This window comes from Eleutherodactylus coqui, chromosome 4 (genome assembly GCF_035609145.1).
Source record: "Eleutherodactylus coqui strain aEleCoq1 chromosome 4, aEleCoq1.hap1, whole genome shotgun sequence".
NCBI classification, from domain to species: Eukaryota; Metazoa; Chordata; class Amphibia; order Anura; family Eleutherodactylidae; genus Eleutherodactylus; species Eleutherodactylus coqui.
The window spans coordinates 109353171-109369101 of NC_089840.1; the positions used below are offsets into that span (position 1 = coordinate 109353171).

General features: G+C 37.8%; 1 protein-coding gene across 1 annotated transcript in view; it reads left to right on the top strand.

Moving 5' to 3' along the window:
* Nucleotides 1-15931, top strand: part of LOC136625620 (amine oxidase [flavin-containing] A-like) — a 79957-nt gene that overhangs the window by 47265 nt on the left and 16761 nt on the right. The window contains exons 10-13 of the mRNA XM_066599974.1: nt 2431-2484; nt 11919-11976; nt 13878-13975; nt 15252-15363. Coding sequence (XP_066456071.1) covers nt 2431-2484; nt 11919-11976; nt 13878-13975; nt 15252-15363 — 322 coding nt within the window. The remainder of the gene's footprint in view (nt 1-2430; nt 2485-11918; nt 11977-13877; nt 13976-15251; nt 15364-15931) is intronic.

A 15931-nucleotide genomic window follows, 5' to 3' on the forward strand; every position in this document is an offset into this window, starting at 1 on the left:
CCAGCAGCACTATAAACTAAGTTACGGGAGGCGACAGGAAGCTGGGTGATCTATCTTTTTTATACCAACCCACTCTTCTGATCCAACGCTATCACCCAGTAAAGATCGCGTGGGGCACAAAGAGCTGACTCTTTTCAGATTGTTGTTTGCAAGCTCTCTGGAAGAGCATGTAGACAGCAATCTGGAAAGAGTCAGCATTGACTTCAGTAGGTAACACTGCAGGATTAGGAGAATAAGTGAGTATAAAACATATATATCACCCGTTCCCTGTCACCTCCCCAACAACACCATAACTCAGTTTATGGTGCTTTAGGAAGGTCACGGGTTCGCTTTTAAAGATTTCTTCTCTGTTATTAGCCTTCCCTACTGATTTTCCCTATATGTGCTCATTCAACCAAGATTCTTGATTTTAAAATGAGAGAAAAAGCAAGTCTGTAGCACCAATAGAAGTAAAGTTATAGCTGTTTGAAGTGAGAGCAGGAGTACTACATTTACAGCTTTTACTTCCGTCTGTGTGCAGAGCAGAGAGAGAGACAGCAGAGAGGAAGCAGGCAGCAGAGACCTTTCTGTGATTCTTCTGTCTGTCTGACCCAGGGGAGGGGTGCAATGCACTTTTGTTTATTTTATTACCTTCTATAGAAGCAGAAAGCATAAAAATTACTCAATACATTCTTTGTACCTGAAAATGATTCCTATTAAAAACTAGAACTCTTTCTGTGAAATACAAGGTCTCATACAGGTACACTGACAAAAAAAATAAAGTATGACCACTGGAACACAAAGGAGGAAACAATATACTCTTTCATAAGGCTACAATTAGTTATGTCACCAAGGGGTTAAATATTAACTTAAATTCAAAATCTACAATAAAAAGTTACATTTCTGAGAGAATTTTTGAAATTTTAATATGACTCTCTATCTATCTATCTCTCTATCTATCTATAATATATATAATATATAAATAAAACAATGGTGTTTTTTTTTTAATTTTCCTCTTACTACATATCTTGAAATGTTGAAGTTTTCACACTGGACACTGACACTTGTCATTCTGTAGAGATCACTTTTCAGCAGTAATCGTATTATCAACACAGTATTATGTACACTACAGGTCATAGAACATACTTAAAAAAAACTCTTCTATAAAAGCCAATGAATCTCCAGACACCAGTTTATTATGTTCTTGTGGTTGTTTTAAAGCATATCTCTGAATTATTGTTAACAGAGGAGGGCAACATCTCAGATAAGATGTCTGCCCCCATAATCATGTACAGTGACATAACAATATAGAAAAACTTGAAAAATAATGATTAGAAGAAAAAAGGAATATATTTCAGTATCTGTCTCTAATTAGTAAAACAAATATAAGTAATATAGATGTGTCCACTCTTCCCTTGGCTTAAAATTAATTTAAGGACTGAATTTTCTAATGATATAAAATAAATACATTATTGTGCCATCCAGATAAAAAAATATATATATAAATGCTAAATGTTTTATTTGTTTTTTTTTTTAACATTGGAGCCAGTGTGATGGAAGGCTGAGGGATGACCTCCACAGGATTCATATATTTTTTCTTTTATTTCAAGCCATACATCTTGGAATATATTGAGTTAGTAATCCTATTAAAGAGGGGCGCATCTGTACATTGCCTTTAAAGCTCCAAAGCTCTAACTTTTTATTACATTTATGCACTAAAAGCTCTACTTGTTGTCTGGCATCTGTATGTTATCTAAATATTGTTAAGAGATATAATGTAAAATGTGTAAATATTAAGGGGCCTCTCTGGTGTATTTCTTTTTCATTCCTTGTGTAGCTATTCCCCCAGTATATATGTGAGCTAGTGTTAATTTAGTTATTCCTTTCTATCTGAAGCTTCTGGCTTATTTCTCCTGAGGTGGTCATGTGATTTCAATTCTGACCAACTCAGATTTAGTGGGGTTTATGTTGTTTGAAACTAATCAATTTTTTAGTGTTTGATGTTGTTACATGGAACCTACAACAGAGAGCGTTTAGAGGGCGATACAGAAACCCCTGTTAGTTACTAATGATCATCACACAGCTCCTGTCACACATTTATAATAGAGGGGATCACAGCTCACTCTCCTGGCTGTATACTTGTGGTCTGTAGCTTATTTGCGTGAATATAGAAGGTAAAAACTAAACTGTCCCCCCAGCAGGCAGAAATAATATAGTTTCTAGCTAATGTTGTGCTGATGCATAATGGAATTAGTGGTTGATAAGCATCAGACAGGTGGCTGCACTGCATATAAATGAATGCAATATACATAAGAGACATCTAGAGTGTGACAGGAAATCGTGTGAGGGGGCAGAGAGGGAAAAATGTGTTTAGGCAGTTGTTACACTTTTTTGTTAGATTTAAAAAGGTATATTCATCCTATAAGTTTGTATTTCAATTACTTTTTTTAGGTTTATTTTATCTAGAAGAGCATCTGCACTTGCAAATCTTACTAAGGAACAGAGGTAAGAGTTTCTTTTTGATAGTAAATAAAGCAACAAGGCAGTTGCGAGCTTGAAAACGTTTTCTTTTGACTCACTCAGACAGTGTATGTATGCCATATTTATTCTTTTTAATGTGGTGTTCTCTCTCCTTTATGGTACTGTATATAAATGCCAACTGCCGTACTGATGTATGGGATTGATGATGCCTATTTTCCTTTTTTTTCTTTTATAATTGTTCATTAAAGCAAATTATTAAAATATATATGCAAATTCAGAATCTAGAAAGCACAACCACAGTTCCAAAAAAGTTGGGAAGTTGTGTTAAATCTAAATAAGAAAGGAACACAATGGTTTAGAAATTATGTAACTATATTTTATTTATAATCGAATACAGAACACTTATCAGAGGTTGAAAGAGACATTTTTCCATTTCATTTTAATAATTAACTTTTGTGAGTTGTGTTGCTTCCATCAATTTCTAAATGAGTTAAAGGCTAGAAAAGTAAATGGTACTAATGAAAAACAGTTGGGGGGTCAATTTTCTATTAAGTCACATGAGTGTTTGTAAAGATAACATATTAGAGAGTCAGAATCTCTTGGAAGCAAAGATGGTCAGAGTTTCCCTAACTGATCTATTTTTAGATGAATCAAAATTTGCAATTCTTCTTGGAAACCATGGGCGCCATGTCCTTGAAACTCGAGAGGAAAGGGACCATCCAACTTGTTATCAGCGTACAGTTCAATAGCCTGCATCTCTGATGGTATGGGCTTGCATTAGTGCCTTTGACATGGACAGCTTATACATCTTGAAATGCTGAGTGGTATATAGAGATTTTAGAACAACATATGCTCCATCCAGACAATGTGTCTTTCAGGGAAAGCTTTGTATATTTCAGCAAGACATTGCTAAACCACATACTACATCAATGGCTCTGCAGAAGAAGAATCCCTGTGCTGAACCGGCTACCTGCAGTCCAGACTTTTCATCAATAGGAAAACTGTTGGTGCATTATGAAATAAAAAATCCAACAAAGAAGACCCAGGACTGTTGAGCAGCGGGAATCCTATGTCAAACAAGAATGGGGAAATATTCTTCTCCCAAAACTCCAGCAATTAGTCTCCTCACTTCCCAGATGTTTACAAACAGTTGTAAAATAAGAGGGGACTGCTACACAACGGTAGACATGGCCCTGGCCCAACTTTTGTAAGATGTGTTGCTCTCATCAATTTCTAAATGAGTTTTTTTTTTAATGAAATGGAAAAATGTCTCCCTTTCACCTTCTAATATATGTTCTATCGTGACTAAAATATGGTTATGAGATTTCCAAATCATTGCATTTAGAATCATAGAATGGTAGAGTTGGAAGGGACCTCCAGGGTCAAAAGATCATCCCAGACAGATGTCTGTCCAGCCTTTGTTTGAACACTTCCATTGAAGGAGAACTCACAACGTGGTAACCTGTTCCACTCATGGATCACCCTCACTGTCAGAAATTCTTTTTCTAATATCTAATTTGTGTCTCCTCCCTTTGACTTTCATCCCATTGCTTCCAGTCTTTCCTTGTACAAATGAGAATAGGGCTGATCCCTCTGCACTGTGACAACCCTTTAAGTATTTGTAGACAGCTATTAAGTCTCCCCTCAGCCTTCTTTTTTGCAAGCTAAACATTCCCAAATACTTTAATCATTCTTCATAGGACATGATTTGCAGACCGCTCACCATCTTGGTAACTCTTCTCTGAACCTGCTCCAGTTTGTCTCTGTCTTTTTTTAAAGTGGGGTGCCCAGAACAGGACACAGTATTCCAGATCAGGTCTGATTAAGGAAAAGTAGAGGTGGATAATTACCTCACGTGATCTAGACTCTATACTTCTCTTAATACATCCCAGAATTGTGTTTGCCTTTTTGGCTGCTGCATCACATTATTGACTCATGTTCACTCTATGATCTATTAGTATACCCAAGTCTTTTTCACATGTGCTGCTGCTTAGCTCAATTCCTCCCATTCTGTATGGGCTTTTTTCATTTTTCTTGCCCATATACAGGACTCTGCATTTCTCCTTGTTAAATGCAATTCTGTTAGTCGATGCCCACTGTGCAAGCTCCTCTCTTTCCTAGTGTTAGCTATCCCTCCTAGCTTTGTGTCGTCTGCAAATTTGATCAGTTTCTCATCAATAACCTCCTCCAGATCATTTATAAAAATGTTGAACAATACTGGGCCTAGGACAGAGCCTTGTGGTACCCCACTTGATACATTCTTCCACTTGGATGTGCAGACATTTATGATCACTCTTTGAGTACAATCAGTCAGCCAATTCTGAATCCACTTAACAGTTGCCTTGTCAATCCCATATTTGGTTATTTTTTCAAAAGTATAGTTTGAGATACTTTGTGAAATGCTTTACTAAGGTCAAGATATACTATATCCACCGCATTTCCCTGATCAACTCAGTCGGTGATTCTGTCATAGAAAGAAATTAGATAAGTCTGGCATGACTTGTTTGTTACAAACCTATGCTGGCTCTGGTTAATTACTCCCTTTTCATCCAAGTACTTGCATACATGCTGTTTAATAATTTGTTCAAAGATCTTTCCTGTTATAGAAGTCAGGCTCACAGGTCTGTAGTTTCCTGGATCCACCTTCTTCCCTTTTTTGAAGATGGGGACAACATTTTCCTTTTTCCAATCTTCTGGGACTTCTCCTGTTTTCCAGGAATTTTCAAAGATTATGGGGGGTGGTTCAGCAATTACCTCCGCTGCTTCCATTAGTATCCTAGGATATAATTAATCTGGACCTTGAGACTTGAATTCATTTAAGTTAGTTAAGTGTCAACAGAGTGTCAACAAGTTGCAGGGATGCAAATGAATTTAGTTCTCCTGATATCAGGCAATGAGGTAGTTCCTTCTACTGCCCTTTTGTATGCTTTGATCTTTCCTGTTTCAGGGACGATTTGGCTAATGGCGATTAACTAAAATGTGCAATTCACTATCTACTAGTACAGGGGTGTCCAGCCTGTAGCCCAGAATGGCCATGAATGCAGCCCATATTGACAGTTTACTTCACCAGGAAAATTCCCTGTGGATCAACCGTTCTGTAGGCTGGTCACTGAGCTTTATTCTACACAGGGCCACCTGTTGCCAGTGACAACTTAAGTACATGCCAATGGCTCTGTGTATGAGAACCGCAGCTGCCTGCAAGGCCAACTACTACCGTGTGTGACTTAAAGTAATGAAGTATGAACACACTGGCACACAAGGGAGAGGGGCATGGGGATGGGCACTTAAGGTTCAACTACTGCTGTTGCTGCTCCAAGTTGTTAGAGTCACTGTGGAAAGGCAAGCCAATAGAGAGCTGTGCTAGCTGAGTCTAAGCCAGTGAGCCCCCTCATTGGTCCAGTGCTTATTAGTGCCGACCTTCAGGCCGTGCTGATCACATGAGACGCTGAAGTCCTGGAGGCTTGCGGACATATTCAGCGAAGGAGCAGCGAGCCTGCCAATACCGTTATTAGTGAAGCCTCTTCATGACCCCTCTCTAATTTCCTCTGCAGCTGCTGCTAGGCCAGCGCCCAGTGGCCCGCAGCAGTACTGAGTAAGTTTGTGTGATTTAATGAGCAGGCGGCCAGTGTAGACAGTAGTTAAAAGAATAGCCATGCCAGCCTTCCCAACTGCATTAATTTAGATGTTGTCAGTTTAGTGCTGCCTGTCTCTTTGTATTAAGGTGGGTATCAATTGATTATTTGAACCTTAACCCCTTAAGGACCAGGCTGTTTGTACCTTGAGGACCAGACACTTTTTAGAGATTTTACCCATGTGGTGGTTTTACTGCCCTATTTTTTTCCTTTAGTTATCAAAATTATTTTTGCTCCATTTTTTCCCATGACATATAGGTCATATAGTCTATTTCTATCTTTTTCACTTACTTTTTTTTCCCGCTTTTTAGTTTTATTAGGGGTAAAAAGCTAAAAAAATGATTTTTTTTAACATTTTGAATTTTTTTTTTAAATTAGTATACTTACACTTAAATGAAGTATGGGAACAGGTTCCTCATTTTGTTACGGACGTTTTGATATAGAATATGTATGGTTTTGGATTACAGGGAGCTTATAGCGACGTTTTTGGTTGGCATCGGTTTTAGGTTATTTTCTTTCTTATGTATAGATTGTTTTATTCTGGAATTTTGTTTTACTGATGTATGTAATTATGTTTTTTACTATGTCCCCAATGACGTCATACAAGACCACCTGGGGGACATTCATATGTTTGTTTGTTTTTTTGACACTTTCCCACTGTAGCTGGGGCATCCATAGGAGCCCCAGTTACAGGGGAAAAAAACAACCGCTGTAGTGACATTAGTCACTTCCGCTTTCACTTTCTAGTACACAGCGCTCATTGAGAGCTGTGTACTTGGGGAAGCAGAAGGCAGAAAGGGTTAAAAACCACTCCTGCCTTTTCCTCAGGGTTATCAGCTATCACTAACAGCTGATAACCCGTCCTGTCTCTGATTGATTGCAGAAGCAGGAGGCTTAAAGCTCCGCTGTAATTTTACATACCGCTAAGCTTTAAACTCAGGACCAGGCGCCGTAAATTTACAGTGTCTGGTCCTAAACGGGTTAAGGTTACATTCACACAGCAGAATTTTGTCTCTAGGAACTGTGGTAAAAACCATGACTTTCTGCTGTGGTTCTGCATGCAGATTTAGTCATCAATGGGCAAAATCAACATGCGGAATTACAACGTATTTCGTTAGTGTTTTATGTATTTATGTGTGACCCAAGACAACTCTTCTTCTTCCAATGTGGCCCAGAGACAACGAAGGTTGGACACCCTTGTACTAGTATGTTCAGTGTGCTTTAAAGAAAAATATAAACTTCAAAATATGCAGTGCATAGCATAAGAGACATACAATTAACAACTTTTGATTTTGGCTGAGTATCTGTCATTGAATTATTGTAATATAGTGTTACATTGGTAACAATGTGAGCTAACAACAAGTGCTCATTCTTTAATCTTCCAAAGCAGTTAAGATTCTACTGGTGCTTTAAAGTCCACAAATTGTGATATATATTTTTGTTTAGCCATATGTGCCCAAAATGTTATTGCCTTTAGCTGATTTTAGAATGCTACACTCAGAAATCAAATAAATATGTTTGCTGCAAGATAGGTCTACACAATCACATAATATGAAATTTAACACTGTATAAAATAAAAATTTAAAGTCCGGAACATATTGAACTTCCTTTTTTTCTAATCTCATGAATCCCCTTAGAATAAGTTCGCATGGCAGATTTGTTGCAGAAGTTTCTATGACTGAGAATCCATTGCAAACAACTTACCGTAATCGCTCTTTTCTGCAGAATGTGCATAGATTATTTCAATATATGTAACGGTCACAGATATCTATGCAATAAATCTTCCACATATGAAAATACTAAAGTATCCTGTAATCTACATTTAGCATAACTCTTTGGTGTTACACTTTACTGCATTTCTGTATTAATTCTACTCTTTTTGACTTTATTTTGCTGGTGTTCATTATTGTAGGCTCTAGAATACATTTTTCCTCTGCTGAATTTACTTTGTTAGAATGTTTTTTTCTAAATAATAGGCAATATAATAAAGCTTATGTGGCATCTCCTTAAAGCTGATCTACCATTATACTATGCAGCTCTGTTTAGAGGGAATTTGTCTGCAGTTTTACATTGACATAGGGGCAAGGAAGCAGGGTGTCATCATACCCAACAGTTGAATTGATCGTTGATACTGCTACTAATAGCCATCACAGAAGTATGATGATACCCTGCTCCTCTTCCCTACAAAGAGCTGTCAGCAGTTTAGCATCTGCTGACAGAATTCCTTTAAGGGCAGTATGGTATGGAACAGATCTGCTCTATTATAGACCTAAACGGCACAACAAATAATGGTCTGTTTAGCAAGTAGAGCAATGGTTGGATAGCTTCGATTGTGTTCTCTCAACCCTCACAGAAAAATGGCTGTTACTTACTGACTGAGGAGTGCATATAGATGCATCCTCCTCTCACCATGCAGGTAGCTGACTACCAAATGGAGGAGCCAATAACACCTGTGCAAGACACCGATAAGACAACCACTCACACTGCCTCCTGATAATGAGGGGGGTGGATGCTTGGTGTATACTCCCACACATAGTGGATACTGGGTGCCAGACCATTCTGATATATGTAGTTCACAATGCAGACCAGCAACCTATTAATGATGCCATGATAATTCGGCGGGTTGCCCTGCATATCCATCAGTGAACCACATTGGTACTGCCACCCTGGGCTCCCCCTGGAGTCTTAATGCCACACTGCATGTGAATGATAGATAATAAATGCAAGGCATTGGTTGGATGTTGGCCAAGATACATGAGCCCACTAACCACTTCATGGTTCCTTGCGTTGTAGTGGGTCCCTACACTAATATAAATGCATCACAGAAGGCGAAATCAAGAATTAAAAACAATCACAGAAAAATGGCCGTTACTTAATGACTGAGGAGTGCATATAGATGCATCCTCCTCTCAACCCTTCACCAAGCACCGATAGGTTGCCATGTATCTGCATGTGTACACGGCAGCCATTGATTACTGGTTGGAGGAGACAAATGAAGTGCTCATGAATACTGCAGACTTATATCTATAGTTCTAATATATTCCTTATTAGGTGTTGTTAGTCAAACAGAACAATATTAAAAAGGACAACATAGTATGATGACAGATCCACTTTAAGATATGAATGATAAAATAGCAATCCACAATATGTGTTACTTGTTTTTTTTTTTCTCAACACTCTTAGATCTCTCACCTCATTTTTGGTACACTAGCCTTTTTCATAACTACACAGCAGAATGTTTATACGGTTTACTATGCGCCTACCATTTCTAGTTGGTTAGTCTTTATGTCAGTTGTCAATTCCCGTGGAGACCTATATTCCTTTTGTTCTCAGTACGTTCAACAGTTTACAATGCTATTCTCTTAGAGACAATGTTCTCTTTGACAGTATTACACATGGTTGTTGGGGCTACTTGCCTAACCCCCCACACTACCCTTTTTTTCTCCCCTTCACCTCGGTGCTCCCCTATCTTTTCCACAGGCTGATTCCTCTTCTAACTTAAAATATTTTCTTTAGTATTGAAAATTGTTTCACATAATGTGCAGGGTTTTTGTTCTAAAAAAGATTCAGAGTGGTCTACTACTCTGAATCATGCCATTGTCTGCTTGCAGGAAACCAGATTCTCCACCACCTCTTGCCCTAAATATCTTAGTACACACTTTTTTTCCTAATTTTATTAAAGCTTGTGCCATTGATAAAAGAAAGGATGTAGTAATTGTCTTCAGAAAATATTACCCTTTAGTCCGGATGTAGCTTGAGGTCGGTAACAGGTAACAGCAATTGCATAGAGAGGAGCAGTAGTACAGTAGGAGCAGAATACACACGCAAAGTGGAAGTGGAAGGGCCAGAGTTTTATAGCATGTCCAATCAGGAACAATGCGGAGCTAAGATGGGGACTGGATTGCAGGACCTGGGAACAAGGCTAAAGTCATGCAGGGGAGCTGTTCAAAGAGCTGGATGGCTCAGTAGGTAAAGCTGCCACCTGGAGTACCATAACTCCTTGGTTTGAGTCCTGGCACTTGCAGTATGGAATTCCCTTTAATATTCCCAATGCTGTCTTCACATATTTACCATTATTCTCTCTTTGACACAACCCCTTTTTTTGAGCTTGACAAAAACCCCTGCTGGGGGTTGAAATGTCGCATGTATTTCTTATCTTGGAGCAATAAAGGAGCATTGATACAGATGCAATAATTTTGTAAACACTCGGCTATGCTGCTCAATTTATCTATTTCATGACGTGTGCTTTGGATTCTGGAGTTGAGTTCTTATTTGAGCTCTGCATGCAGTTTATGCCTTACACCATAGGTGTTGTCTCCTGGAGTGCTGCTGTCTCTTTCATACTGTGCATGACGACCCTTTTTTTTAAATCTTGGGCCTCAACAATTCTGCTTTTTGCTGATGGTGCTCTAGTGGCTTTAACAAAATCTACTTACCCATTCCCAGACCCAGATCCTCTGCTTCAAGGAGAGCAGCTAAGGACACACCAAGCAATGAAATGTTTTGATACCTCCAACTTAAAATGTATATGTCTGTACATTGTAACAGATGTGATCTCCAAGCTCTCTTTTCTTTCGAAAAGAGCTGCATTTCTGTTCTGACTTTCACTTTTATATAAGCAAATTTTAATATATCCTAAAATTCCTACAGGCTCCTGTACGAATAGATGCCACCAAGACCTGAGCATTATAATTGATATAGCCAACTGGCACTATATATGGAACTCAGTCTCCCATTGCTCCATTCATGTCACTACTATGTAAGCAGCATACATAGTTCTCATACATTAGTATTTAGTTCAAAGTTGAATTACTCATTAAGTGCCAAATTATCCTACAATATATTTGTGTGGTTGTCCCTTGATTAGAGATGTTTTCCATACTTGGTTGTCCTTCGAAAATTGACCAGATTATGGACCTGGGTTTTTGGCCTACTCAGAGCTTGCTTAGCTTCATTATATGAAAGGATCCCAATGTGGATCTACTCGATATTAAGCCCCTTTCCCTTACCCATTCACAATTTTTATTACTAGCATTTGTTTTCCTAGCTGCAAAACAGACAACTGTGTGCTCATGAAAAAGACATTCATTCCCCTTTCATGAAATTAAGTCTTGATAATTTCTATGTCAATGAGAAGCTCACTAGCATCCTCCAACACAAAGTTTGAGAAGATTTCACTCCTGTAGATTCATTATGTCAAAACACACTTGTTAGGCCAATTTCTTGTAGCTCTACGATCTTCACGTGTCACCCCCTTATCCTAAAGCTCTGGGGTAAGGAGGGCCCTAAACACCCTATCCTGTTTTTCTTATGTTTCTTCTTCCTCCTTTTCCTTTAGTTCACCTTTTTTGTTATAACATGTTTACTTTCTTATGGCCACAGTTGGGCCTTATGTTTTTCTGGTACTTAACAGATGTCTGCCTGTGGTCTGCATGTATAATTGTAATGATTTTATAACACTATCCAAGCAATACTTTGTAATTGTTATTTGTATGACTGTGTCATTCTTGTTTTCCCTCTATTTTTGGACGTGTAGATTTAAATTATTTAAAATTGGTTAATAAAAAAATGATTGACCAGTTAAACAGAAATCCAGAAGTAAATAGTCTACATCAGTTTGTGTGATAAAATGAATGCATTTTCAACTAACTTTTGTTTTGAAAATCTATTTTATGTAGACTGAGTGAGGTAGGGAGGTTCCACTACAAGCCATGGTCAATTCCTCACTTAAATAGCCTAAAATGTATGAACATCTCTAAACCTTTTACTTTTATTTCAATAAATGCTTAGGTCTAACTAGGTTTTTATTCATTTTACTATACATAGAAAGAAAAGAATAAGTGAGTACTATGCTAAAGTACTGGGCACTGAAAAAGCATTGCATGTAAGTTATCTATTACTACAATACATTTGTATTATATTTCTTTTATGGATTTATCTTCAAAGTTCATGTTAGGCTGAATCTTTGTATATATTTTATTCGAATCATAATGATTTTAAAGTTTTACTTTTTTTATTCTGACATACTTTGCAACTCTTAAAAATAACTTCTAGATTCACTGAGAAAGAAAAATCTAAGTTAAAGTTAAAAATCACAAAAAAATGCTAACTGCATAATTTATTCATGTAGCAAGTAAGAAAATAATGCTGAACTCATACTTTTCCTTTTCTCTTTTAGTATACTAATATAGTCCCATACTCTGTCTGCCATTAACCCGATAAGGACCAAGTGCTGTAAATATATGGCGCTTAGTCCTGGGCTTTAATTCTCGCCAATAGTAAATATACAGCTTCCACTATTCAACCTGGCAATCATGGGATCACCGGGTGCCCCCTGACACAGCAGGGCTGCAGGGTCTTAGCAGATCCAGACCAGCTCTGCCAGTGACTATTGTCACTATAAGGGAATGTTTTTCCCTGTATTCCCTGTATTCACCTAGTTACAGTGGAAATTTATAAATTAAAAAAAAAACTAATGACATTGTAAATGTCTCCCAGAGGTCTTATGACTTCATGGGGGATATAGATGTAAAAAATAGTTACAAAAATAAGTTAGAAAAATTACAGAATCAAATAAAAACATCTATAACAAAAAAATGACAACTTTTACAAATGAACAACATTTTTTTGAGCTTTTTACCCATGATAAAACAAATAATACTATTTGTTGTTTTCAAATAGTCTGCTACTTGGCTGCATGATTTTGCTAGCAATACTGCAGTTTAAGTTGCAATACCACACAGCAATTATCATGATTGTTTAAGGGGTTTTACTCACAAAATGCTTGTGATGACCTATCCTAAGGGTAGAACATTAATAGGTAATCAGTCAGGGTCCATTGCTCAGGACCCCAATCAATCAGCTGACTGGGTGCCTACTGTCAGCACCACGATACACAGGGATCAAATCAGAAGTTGCTGCTTCGACCCTTGTGTAGTGGCTGGCACCTGTAACTGCAGGTGCAGCTCTCTTTAAAAACAGTGGGAGCTGCACATGCACTTATAAGCACAGGCCTCTACTAAGGAGTCGGAGCAGCGGGTTCTGCTTTGACTCCTATTTATCACTGCATTGTCAGTGGGTGCAAAACAGCTGATTTTCCGGGATTCGCAGCTCAAGACCTTAGCCGCTTAAGTTTTGATGACCGATCCTGAGAATAGGTCATCAATGGTGTTTTGCATAGAAAACCCCTTTAATGGCTACACAGTTTTGCAGGTAATTATGTGGCCAATTAGCCAACTACTTGAAAACGGCACCCACAGAAGATGATTGTGGTTTCGTCTACATGTAACTGCCACAATTAGTGACCATACTCCCAAATGATTCATTGCAATGAGATTTATCGGTGTCATTCACTTTCACTGTCAGTAATTTTAATATTATAGCTGATCACTATATACATTCTTCAGGCCAACCTCCTACAGCAAAGGTGTTATTAGGTGTATTTCACTTGTATTGTAGGATTTGTATTACAGCAATATCTGGACTTCTCCACTGACTATTGGACAATATAGGGTTTCAGAGTGATCTAAATACAGTTCAGTAGAATATGCCATTTGTCTTTTTAGATTCCTTTCTAGGATTTTTCTAATTTTAGGATTTATATGAACAAACTAATTATTTCGCTTCTGAGTTTCGTCAATGAGAAAGTACCCTACTTTATTCCTGGTAGTTCAAGTTAAACATTTTTTGACCTTAGTTAAATTAAGACACATTTTTTACAATCCTATCAATGTAGTACTTTATTTTTTTATACGTCTACTAAATCAGTAGTTTGTTATTGCATAGCCTGTACATTATGAGGAGAAGAACTGGTGTGAAGAACAGTATTCTGGAGGCTGTTACACTGCCTACTTCCCACCAGGAGTCATGACACAATATGGAAGGTAAGGTTGAACAAATTTGTATAACATGATAAAGATTTTAACCTCATGTGGTTTCTGCTGGCACTTTGTACCTGTTGTTAGACACTAAAATAAACCCTTTACAAGCTACAGTATCCAACGTCTCTGGCTAGAATGTTTAATGCCTTCATGCCCTAAGATGTACAGTTATCCCGCTCCATACAAGACAGGTGCTGACACCTGCCCCGTAATAGCCTGATTACAACTGTTAACCGTTTAGATGCATGTGGTCACATGACTGTCATTCAAGTCAAGAAAGGTCCTGTAGGCCCCGATAGCGGTGATGCAGTAGAAGCTTTCGATATTTGGAGCCATTTGTATATGCTGCAGTAAGTGCATTGCAGGGTAAAAAGTTTTATATGTGATTCCATTTGGGCTTTTTCTTAGGTTATAAAGTATTTTGTAAATATAAGGATGGTTTCACATCTGCGCTGGAAACTCCAGTCGGTGGTTCTGCCACAGATCCAACTCAAAATAACAAAAGAAAAGGCACTGCATGCAGAGCTTTTTCTTCAATCTAAAAGCTGGTCAGCTAAGCGGTAATCGGATAGAACCCCATTATGGCCACAGGGATTTGCCTTTCCTGATCCCCAAAGGGAGCAGAAAAACTGGGACCCCGGGTGCAGGCAGGGCAACATTACTTACCACTCAGCTACAACCTTTAAAGTAGGACCACCCCTGCTCACCAACATTATATAATACTAGTTTTAAGTGTTTTATGAACTTCCGGATCAGTTCAAACTAATTTGGGCCGAACCAACCTTTTAGATGAAATTCGATGAACTGGCCAAAGCAAACGTCTCAAAAATTCACTGATCTTTTATCCTTAGGATAGCTCATCAGTAGTATTTGCATGGAGAACCCCTTTAAATCTCTGTGACAGAGACATAGATCTCTACAGTTTATAAAATTACATGATAAACTAGAATTTTGGATGTATTTAGGTTAAATAAAAACAAAACTATCCATGTAGATTTTCAAATTAAAAGTTATTGTATCTTGTCCATCTCTGGTGCACAGACAATCTTATAGAGTGACAATTGTTGTTTTGCAGTAATGCAGCTCTTTTTTTCACACCAACGGTATATGTGAAAAGTCATGAGAACACTCTCATAGGAATGCAAGGCTAGCATGTGGCCTAAGAATATAGCCATGTGAAATGGGCTTTTTTTATGTAGAACTGCAATTAAACACTTTATTTTAGATGGTTCATGTATTGAGTAACTTTAGATCACCTAAGACTTTGCATTTTCTTAAGTGTCATTCGACAGCCCATTGGGAAGCTTTACTTTGCTGGAACGGAAACTGCTACTCAGTGGAGTGGATACATGGAAGGAGCAGTACAAGCAGGGGAAAGAGCAGCCAGAGAGGTACAATTTTTACAAATTATTTCTGTGTTTTCTGTAAAATAATTATAGAAATAATTGAAAATTAATAATAAATGTTTTTTGTGAGACACAACAGCAATAGAAAATCCCAGTAGATGTTCCGAGAGTTGAATAGTGCAACAGGCCTTTCTCTTTAATTATCATTAAAAGACCATCAAACAATTCCAGACGATTTCATTCACAGGTCTTTATGTGCACTTCTGCTGATCTTTTGACCCCTGTGTTAAAAAAACATCTTGTAGAACATTGAGGATGTTGATTAAAATTAAACGAAGCACATGAATCTACAGACATTGTTTCTCATTATCTAAATCAAATGTTTTAATGAGGATCTGGTTCCATTTCGATGGTGATATATATTTTTTGTTGAATTTCTCAGTTAAATTCCTCGCAATGCAGTTATCCCAACTGTTTAATGCTTTAGAGCCCTCTAGTGGAGTTTGCTGTCAATTGCATATTAGGTTTGCTTTCTATCCTGTGTGTCATTCACACACATGCATATTTGGTGTCTGTATTCTTATACGTTCAGTATCTGGCAACAATTCTGTAT